Source organism: Thalia democratica, unplaced genomic scaffold, assembly GCF_965202585.1.
Source record: "Thalia democratica unplaced genomic scaffold, ktThaDemo2.hap1.1 HAP1_SCAFFOLD_970, whole genome shotgun sequence".
NCBI classification, from domain to species: Eukaryota; Metazoa; Chordata; class Thaliacea; order Salpida; family Salpidae; genus Thalia; species Thalia democratica.
This window is the reverse complement of record NW_028139906.1, coordinates 11683-22224: the sequence shown is the minus strand read 5'-3', so window position 1 is coordinate 22224 and position 10542 is coordinate 11683. Positions and strand designations below refer to the sequence as shown.

Here is a 10542-nt window from a genome sequence, read left to right as displayed (position 1 = left end):
TAATTTTTTTGTGTTTTAAAATAAAGTTACTTGATAAGTACTTCATAAAAGTGTTTTTAAACTCAAATTCTTGTACTAATTTTGTTTAGCAACATAAATATTTTAGAGATTTAAAAGTAATTAAAAACACTTAATTTTTACATAAATGCATAATTTAAATATCTATGACTCTAAGTTTCTTTTTAAATCAACTTTGTTCTCTTTTTTCTCACTCTCTTATTCAATTACGTCACCATAACTTTACTCACATCTGTATCTCACACTATATCAAATATTAATAAGCCCAAATCAGGCCTAAATAATCAGGCCCTAAATATCAAGCCTAAATAATAATTGAAGGGTTTTTGCTTTTTGACTTAGATTTAAATTTAGTTTTGTTTTTTAAGCGCAGTTTTTTTGTTTTAAATTTTTTAAAGATATTTGTTTTTAACCAATATAAAGGGAAATGGTATTAGTTAAAACAAGTAATTAAGGTTTAGTTTTTGCAAGAAATATTTTAAATATGTTAAATAAATAATATATATTTATAAATATCTTTTTTAAAAGCTTTTGAAAATTAGTGTAAATTAAAAAAACAGACACATTAAATTTTATTTATATAAATTAATTTCTAATTTTTAGAAAGACTAGTGGTGACTTAAAACTAAAAGGTTTAATAAGGGTTTGTGTCCATCTCTTATCGAATCGTCTATGTACAAAATAAATTCATTTTTTATTAATACACGAAGATTGTGTGTTAAGTATTAAAACTATTGAAAAATATTATAAACGCATAAAAATTAGGATACCTAGTCGACTTTATGAAGTGGCATTAAAGCAAGATATCAAACTTCATTTGTTAACTGTTTAAATTAAGTAAATATTTATAAGTTAAAGTTTTAGTTCATCCAAGCGTTTAAGAGAAAGCAAGGTCACGTGTTTTACTGATGCAAGTTTGCTTTTCTATACTACTGCCATATATAAACACTCATCAGTTGGAGAGGTGATTCATTTTAGTCACAGCTAGCTGCAGTAAACATGTAAATCCAGAATAGACATTTATACTGTTTGATTAGTTTGTATAAAGCTTTTATTTAAGAATGTTTTCTTCTTATAATTATTTTTGTAGTTTAGTTTATAGCACTTAAATTTTATTTAAATTTTAAATTTACAAAAGTTAAATTATTTTAGATTTAAATTTTATTTAATGGTTTTAAAAACATTCTAAATAATTTTTGAAGCATAACCTTTTTTGTTTTTTATGGTTTTTTAATTTTTTATGTCTTTACAACGATTCTTCAATACAATGTGTTAATTAATTATGAAGCCAATTTTATATATATCAGCTCTAAGTATTTATTAATATCAGTATTAGTTTGATCAAATTCAGTATAAATTAGGGTTTGTAATGTGGGTGTAAAGCATACTATAACCTTACATTTGTTTGTTGTTTCGAATTTCATTGCATATAGTTCATAAATGATAAAAAAAAGTAAAATATTTCGTTTTCAATCATTACTAAAAAGTTATTACATATTAAACATTTAATTATCTTATATTTTCAACCAATAACGAAAATTTTGTTGATTGAGTTTAGGTGTACAAATTTTATTTGTATAAGTGTTTTAGTGTTTATAAGATAAATAGGTTAACATTTTAATTTATTTTACTAAAGTTATTTTAGTCCTATAGGCTTTAAACACCTTTAATGACAAAAGTTTACTAAAAATAACAGTATATTTGTTATAGAGTGTATCTAAAAATGAATAAAATGAGTTATAACAAAGCAAACAACAATGTTATTAATACTGGCGGCTATACTGAAGTTTGGCAATACAACATGAAACAAATGCTTAAAAGAATATGTGAAATTTCAAGAACCCACAAAGTAGTTGCGATTGATACCGAATTCCCTGGAGATCCACACGGAAGTAATGATTACAGGTATGATGAGACGAAAACAAATAAGGCTTACGAAGTACTAAAGAAAAACGTAGACTGCACAAAAATGATTTCATTAGGTTCGTGAGATAGTTATATTTAGATTTTTTTTCTTGTTTTTAATGCAAATTTTAAAGTTATAATTTTTGTTGCATAGCTAAAAATTATTATCGTGCAGAAAATGTTAGGTGAAACAGTTTTCACAAAGATTTAAAACTTCTACATTCATATAATAGTATTTAGACAAATTATACATTAACCCTAAATATACTTAAATTTTTTTTTTTCTTCAACAATATATAGGCCTTTTCATTTTTAATATTAATTGTTTTGTACACTTATAAATTATTATAATGGTTATATCAAATTTAGGTTTGTCCTTTTGTTCATACGATGGACAACAGCCTATAGACCATACCTTTACCTTCAATATGAAATTCGACGAAAAGACAGAACTAGCAAATCCAGCTTCCATAATATACTTAAAAGAACATGGCACAGATTTTGATAGACACAGAAAGTACGGTTGCAAACAGATAGACGTGGTAAAAGGTCTTAAAGGACTTTTCTGGGATCAAGGCATCACTTGGGTTACTTTTCAAGGGTGAGACTTTAGTTTATTTTTGTATAATAATAAAAGTAAGGTTTTTAACTTGCAAATTTTCAATTACGATTTTTCTTTATGTTTTGTTATACAATATCTTTCAAAAGTATAGGTGTTAGCTAACACAAAGTTTTTTAATTCAAAAAATGAAGGGATTTATATAATGCTATTCTTACATTTAATAAAAATCTACTCATCATAAAAAAATCAATAAAACGATGTAAATATAGATACGAGTACAAATGATTTTACCATGTTAATTAATATGTAATAAATATAGTAAAAATTGAATCGAGCAAACGTAAATTAATACTATTGTCTGTTTCAGATGTAAAGACCTGGCCTACATCATAAAACATTACAGAAAGACAAATCTTCCGAAAGAGCTCACTGGGTTTAAGAGGTTTGTTTAACCATTATATTATAATATTTTGTATTAAGATAATAACAAAAGCAGATTATAATTAAATTATTAACCCTAATACGCATCAATTTCTTTGCAATAAGTTTACTTGACCGAAAGCAACCATTTTTAATATATCTTATAATGCATAATGTTACAGTTTAGACAAATTTTTATATGAGATATTTTCAACAGATTAGTGAGCCAACATTTTAAAACAAATGTCGACCTGAAGTACATTGTGACGCACGTACCTTCATTTCGACATTTCAGCAGATGGGGGCTGTCGAGAATCGTAAAAAGTTTCGGATTGCCTGCAAACCAGGCCCACAATGCCGGTAGAGACGCAGAAATGACGTTGAGACTCTTTTTTCAAGTAGGCAGCATTCTACCAAACTATCAAGAGTACTTAGGAAAACTATGGAGCTTACACTATCAGCCGCCAGTAGCTCTGCACTGACAAAAGCAATTTTAAATTAATTTTAAAACTATAATTTTAACGTCGTCAAAAACATTAAAAAATAAACATAAAAAACAGTAAAGTTTGTTCATTTAGTTGTTTAAGATGCTTTAAAAGAAACTTTATTAAAAATTGTTTGTTTAGATAAACATATTGAACATACATGACTAAAATGACAAATAACTTTTTTATTTATTTTAAGGATTTTAAATGATACTTTATGAAAAATAGACAACTTAAAAATTTATCAACTTGTAGAAAGTCTAGAACTGTTTCATTTAAAGTCATTACAAATTTACAGTTAACTTCATTATCTTTAAATTTAACAAAGTTATAGATTAAGTGGTATCGTGCCATCTTTTTAAATAAATTTACCTAGTTTACTTACCTTTTAATTTTAAGAAATCTGACTAAAACAAAAATATTTATTAAAAGCTGGAACTTGTACTTAGTTTTAGTTAGAGTCTATTAAATATTTTAACAGTTGATATTACCTTATCAATAAATTACAAAAGATATTTGGTACGTAGTTTTTAATAACAAACTACAATTTAAATTGTTTATATTTAAAACCAATACTATACATTTAACAGAAACTAATGACTTCAAAAACTTAAACTTATAACAATATATTTTTTTCAAGTATTTTGTTTCAAAAGTTTTAATACTTGTCATCTTTTTATTAAAAAAAAAAGTTTAATAAGCACAAGAAAAACTAATCGGTCGTTGGTCGTGCGGTGAAGTTCATTGTTTATTATATAAGTATAAGAACATCTTTTCAAACAACATAATTTCAAAACAACAATATAGATTATTTTATGTTTAATTACCATTAAATTGATTTCTTGATATCAAATTAATGAATTTTATCTAAAATTAAAATAGTATGATTAAATCTTAGGTGTGTTTGCAACATCTGTTTAATTCAAAAGGCAGCAATGCTTATAATAATGCAGTTGTATTATTGTTTTGTTTTCTGATAAATAATACAATGAGATTACGATTTGCAGGTTAAGTTATAGACGTAACGATAAAAACACCAGTTCCTAAATTAATTGTGTATCAGTTGGATTGTTTTTTTGTTTAATAAAATATTTTTTTTTAATTTTAAATATGAAAAGCATATGTTTTGTACTCACTAAACAACTATGCGCCTAGATTTTTCACTTTAATTTTGTTATCATTTGTACCTTAACAGCATAATAAATAACTAAAAAATCTTTATGACACAAATTGATATACAATTTTTATGAATTCTTTAGAAACAAAAAAAAACTTTTTACTTAAAACTTTGAAAAAATGTGATTTGTTTTGTTGAAAGTAAAAAGGTAATTAGTTAAAAGTAATTTACTAAAACAGTTAAAAAATTAGTTGCGTAACTAATTTTTTAATCCAATTACACTAAATAAAAGCATTTATTTATTCAGCTCAACAGATTTATCTTTTATACAGCGATTAAAAGTAACAAAAAAGGTTTTAAGAATGTTTAAAAAAGTTAAGTAGTAGACAACAAAACTTTATAAAAAAACTTGTGTAGTAGAAGACAACAAAACTTTATAAAATACTTAAGCAATTAAAATTGTCTTAAAACTTGCTTTTTAAATGACATAAAATAACACTACAGCTAGTATGTTTCTAATAAAAATAGAGACCTGAAGTTTTTTTTTATAAAACAACAGCAAACAAGCATTTGCACAATGGTTGCTAACAAATTCAAAAATGAAGTTTTTTTTTGACTCTTTCCGTTGTTCTATAAACTGTATTTTTATGCTTGTTATGTTAAAAAAACAACTTTCAGGAACCCTAATTATAAGCAGTATTTTGATAAAACTTAATTCAGCAGTTTCGTATAAAACAGCACTGAAGTTGTATGAAATAATAAAAGGTTATCTAACACATATACTACCATTAATTAAAGAGTAAACTAATGCTTTATGCTAAGATAAATGGTCTTATTAACTCTTCACACCAGGGTTTTCTAAAGTTGGCCAAGTAGTCCCCTTGAGGACGATGAGTAGCAAAGGAGAGTCATGAGCAGTAAAGGGATCACAGGGGGGCCATGAAATCATAACTTGAAACTTACACTAGATGTTCTGGAGTTGATGAGGAAGAGCAAAATAATGTCTTAGTTGTTTTTTGAGTAATGTTGTTGGAATGAGCCACAACTGTTTTATTTTTATTTAAAGGGGCCTTTTAATAAAAAGTTTGGAAAACCCTGCTTTACACGGTACTGGTCATCAGCAAATGAAGTAACAGGGAAGGAAAACTGAAACTACTTGGACGTTAAGTCAGCTACTTAGATTATACATTTTAGTTTTAATTAATAAGACGAATTCTTTTAACTATAGAAAAAAGCTTTATCGATCACTTTTTTTTGTAAATAGTATTAAACCAAGTATATTTTGTTACAATCTAAAAAACTAAAAGTATTCAACGCAACGTTTAAAAATCATAACTTGTAAATTTTATTAAAGTTCATAATTAAAACATCCCAATACTTATCATTCTTTTTACATTTATCTAGTTTAAGAACGAGTCACTTTTGCACTAAGCGTCACTTTTGCTGCTCTGGCTAATAGCTTTTATAACTTGAAACTATTTCGTTGAAAGCTTTGTATAAATAAATGTTTTCCAATTAGTTTGAAAATTAGAATGTATTTCCTGATTGAACTTAAGTGCAAAAGTGTCACTCCGTGCAAAATTGACTCTGTGCATTTGTAACCAGTTCCCAATATAGAAAATTAAAAAAATGTCGATTGAAATTGGAATGTTTTAATAAACAATTTCAATAGCAGTTTCTAACATTTGTTCAAAATATTTTCAGTTTTGCTTAATTAAAACTAGTTTTTTAACAATTTTTAATGTTATCCGCAAATTTAGTACATTAATAACAGATCAATAAAAAAAACAAGTTTTTAAGGGACGCACTATAAAAAAAACTTTAAATAAAGAGAAATAAAGCAAATCTCTCTCACTGTTTTTTAAGCTTTTATGTGTTTCAATCTGAATTTTACTTAGCTTTAAAACAAAAAAGATTAATTTTGTTACTTATGTTTTAAATTAAAAAAATCTCTGATATTATCTATTTTGAAATGATATCTACTTAATTACATTTGAATTAAATATATTTCAATTCATTCCTTTCTTAATTATTTATTAGTTTAATACTGAATGGAATTTAATTCTTAATATGAAATGGAGTTCTGATTACTAACTTAATAATATTACAAAAGATATTGAATACTTTTACTTAATATGTGTTAAATGTTAAATATGGACTTGAATTTATTTTTATCTTAAAATTTACTTATTCTAAGTTGTGCTGTTTAAATTATTCAATAATGGTTTATGCTCATTTATTTTGAATAATTAATACGTTTTCATCTTAAGATTTTTAGTAACAAAAATAATAAATTAAATAAAGATTTTGATAAATTCGTTTCTACTGGGAAAAAAATTTACAATGTTTTCAAGTAAAATGTACCTAATTTTGAATATCTATAATATCAATCTTACTTAGATACAAATAAAAATTCATACAAAAGAGCGAAGAAAGATCAAAATTTTCACAAAAAAAAATATTATATTTTAGTGAAAGCATATGAAAAATTTCTTTTCAGGGAGTTTTCGTTGGGCGATTGTACTTTTTGAGTAAAAAGGGTTTGTACAGCTTTTCTAAACGCTTATCTCCTAATGATCATAAGTAGATGGTAAGTTGTTGATACTCCAAGAGATTACCTGTGTGTTGATTAAACAAACTTAATATAAAATAAGTAATAAAGCATTTTTTTTACTTCTTTTTTTAATCTCTTACTGTAGTTTATAACAGACATATTGTTATATTTTAAATAATAGAAAAAGATAAAAAACACTAAAATATCAATAATAACTTTGTGCTACTGTTATTATTATATGCTATAGTCAGTGTAATTTTATAAGTTAAAACAAGAACATATTTAGTTACTAAATTATACACTTAATTCTGAAAAATTGTCATTATTAGTAAATAGAGCTTTCAAATATAAATTCATTTTCATTATTCAAGTACAAGTAAATTTTGCAACATTTTCAATTGGTATATTAACCACAAAACAGGATATAACATTTTACAGCATAAAACTTAATTTATAACTTTTATTTTGTATAAACGCATTAAGTAAATTTTTCAATTTAAGTGTATTAAAGTATTTAGATGAATACGATAACATAGACTCAACAATCATATTTTTAATAAATGTTTGTAACAAATATATTTTAAACTGTTTGAAGCTTAATGTTAAATCTACATTTAAATGCGTGACATGTGCTTACATAAAACAAAAATTTTCAACTTTATTCTAAATGTCAATTGCAATTTACTAAAAACACATTCTATTTTAAGTACATTATTATTTTCAGAATTTGGAATTTTCTTAAGAACTGTTTTTCTATCAAGTATACAACGATTTAATTTAGAATTGTCAAGAAAACGTAAATGGAAACTAGACCAGTATTATCGTGTTTTTTACAAAAACTTTAGTTACATTTAATAAACAAATTGCTCTTTATGTTACTATTTGTTTTAACAGTTTCAGTGGACTAACTAATTGATCAAGCATTTCTAAATTACTTACCAATTATCACAATTTCAAGAAACCAGCTTTTTTGATGGCTTCCTGGAATGGTGAATTTTGTTTCCTAGATCAGGGAAATTCCCCTTATGGTAACCACAACCCACTACGCCGCTGCATATCCGCCCCCACACTTCCAGCATGCCCGGATGATGATTCAAGTTCGGGGTTTTCCCTATGATGATACGTCAGCAGTTTCAATTAAAGTCGTACAGGGCAGAAACATTCGCTAAAATAAAAATATAAGCTCCTCCATCAAGTTCCTTCAAGTTCTCGTAGGGATTGTTCATGTGTCTGTTGAAAATTTACAAGTTGAACTACTACTTTTACAACAGGATTTAAAACAAACAGTGATGATTGTTAATAAAATCTGTAAAAACAAACTTTAACATAAATATTTCTTAAGTGATACACATCAGTCATTCATAGGCTAGAAAACAGTATTAACATTTCACAGTACAATTCAATTGCTATAGTAGATAGGCTATTTCTGTAAGATTTTGAAAAAAAAATTTTGACTCTCTTGAGGTAGCCAGTTCAACTGACTCTCTTGAGGTAGCCAGTTGAACAACAGAATCTTAGCATCATACGCGTATGCTTATATTTACATGTATAGAAAGCATGTTGTATCGTGTTGACGCCGAAGGCGGGTTAAAAGGCCACTGTTATAAAGTGTATAGGCTTTTAGGCCTGAAATTTGCGAAGTCGTCGCGACGAGTATGTGATAGCAAAAGGCTGCAGCAGCTGACGAGAGTGGCTGTTGCAGGGAAAACATAACGCGTGAATGCAGAACTGGCGTTTTAAGTACTTTTGAGACAGCGGTAAGCAGTGAACGGGTAAGAGACTGAAGCAGGCAGTCTAGAACGAACAAGAGACCTTAGCAGGTCAAGTGGCAAGTGCAGAAGGTAAAGACGGCCGTAGTAGGTAAACAGCTGCACTTGGCAAGGTAAAAGCTCTGACTTGAAAAGCTGTGAACAGGTAAGAGACTGAAGCAGACAGTCTAGAACGAGAACAAGAGACCTTAGCAGGTCAAGTGGCAAGTGAAAAAGGTAAAGACGGCCGTAGTAGGTGGATAGAAACAGCTGCACTTGGCAAGGTAAAAGCTCAAACTTGAAAAGCTGTGTACGGGTAAGAGACTGAAGCAGACAGTCTAGAAAAAACAAGAGACCTTAGCAGGTCAAGTGGCAAGTGCAGAAGGCAAAGACGGCCGTAGTAGGTGAATAGAAACAGCTGCACTTGGCATGGTAAAAGCTCTGACTTGAAAAGCTGCGAACGGTGCAAACATGAACTAACGTGCGATTCTAGAGGTTAGGAAAAAACGGGGCGACTCTAGAATGTGCGCGGTCGGGAGGTGAAGCACTCGTACAAGCAGGTGAAGAAGCGGGTGAATGTTGCAAACCGCTTTGAAGGTCAGAGTTGAAGTTATTTGAAGGCGTTTGTGAGGCGAGTAGAAGCTTCAAGAAAAATTTTATAAAAAAGCGGGGAAAGAATTTTTTGAAAAAAAAATTGAAATCGATTGAAAAAAAAATTGGGGAAAGAGAATGATTGTGAGAATAATGAAAAAAAAATTTGGAAAAAAAAAGGGCCGAAAAGACGAAAAATTGCGCCGCGGCGCAATTTTTCGTCTTTTCGGCCCTTTTTTTTTCCAAATTTTTTTTTCATTATTTTTTTTGACCCTTGTCGAATAATTCGACAAGGGTCTATTTTTTACCAAAAATTTATTTTGACCCTAGTCGAATAGTTCGACAAGGGTCTGTTTTTTACAAAAAATATTTTTTGGTCTTGGTCAAGTGAAAGACTTGACCAAGGCTTTTTTTTATCAAAAAATTTTCTTTAAAAAAATTCTAAAAGTTTTTTCAAGTAAAAAAGTAAAAAATTCAAGTAAATTTTTATATGTATTTTTATCTTTTTTTAGGGTTTTTATTTTTGAAAAAAGCTAAAAAAAAAATAAATTATCTTCGTAAATACTCTAAGTCAAAATAATATAGGTTCAATCTTGATAGTGTAAAATATAGAGAACTTAGGTTTAGAAAAAAAACACTCTTATGTATCCTAATATCGTTATAATAAATGAAGCTGTTTAAAAAAAAACAGATTTAGTGTGAACATTTTGATGATATATACAAACTACTTTTTGTTAAGTACAAACAGATAAGAAAAAAAAACAATTATTAAAATTCTAGTTAATTTTTTCTATTGTTTCAATGAAATTCATAAAAATAAATCTTGTAAAGCTAAAATCTTTTGTTAGAAGTTATATCACTAACTATGTAAACTTTAAAATAAATTCAAGGAAAATTTGAACGTGGTAACATCAAGTTAAAAAAAAGTTAATTTTACAACTTTTTTATACTGTTACTTTTTTATGTTGGTTCTAGTTTTAAAAAAGTTAAAAATCTTAGTCTAAAGTTTAAGTTTCTCTAAGTAAGTACAACTTCATACACTTAAATTCTAAATTACAAATGACCAAACAGGTATTTGGATTTTGAAGCTATTTGTGATAGTAATTATAATTGTGATCTAAACTTGAATTGTGGTGATTTTA

The 10542-nt window shown here is 27.1% G+C and overlaps 1 protein-coding gene across 1 annotated transcript; it reads left to right on the top strand.

Annotated features, from left to right (window-relative positions):
* Positions 1-1750: 1750 nt before the first annotated feature.
* Positions 1751-3387, top strand: LOC145847523 (uncharacterized). The gene is made up of 4 exons (XM_082953631.1): positions 1751-2000; positions 2293-2524; positions 2853-2927; positions 3123-3387. Exons 1-4 carry the CDS (start codon positions 1751-1753, stop codon positions 3385-3387), a joined length of 822 nt encoding a protein of 273 aa, XP_082809757.1.
* Positions 3388-10542: the final 7155 nt, after the last annotated feature.

Coding starts and splice junctions, on each gene's coding strand:
- LOC145847523 (XM_082953631.1), top strand. CDS start 1,751: ATGAGTTATAACAAAGCAAACAACAATGTTATTAATACTGGCGGCTAT. Junction 2,525..2,852: donor ACTTGGGTTACTTTTCAAGG/GTGAGACTTTAG, acceptor TGTCTGTTTCAG/ATGTAAAGACCTGGCCTACA. Junction 2,928..3,122: donor GAGCTCACTGGGTTTAAGAG/GTTTGTTTAACC, acceptor TATTTTCAACAG/ATTAGTGAGCCAACATTTTA.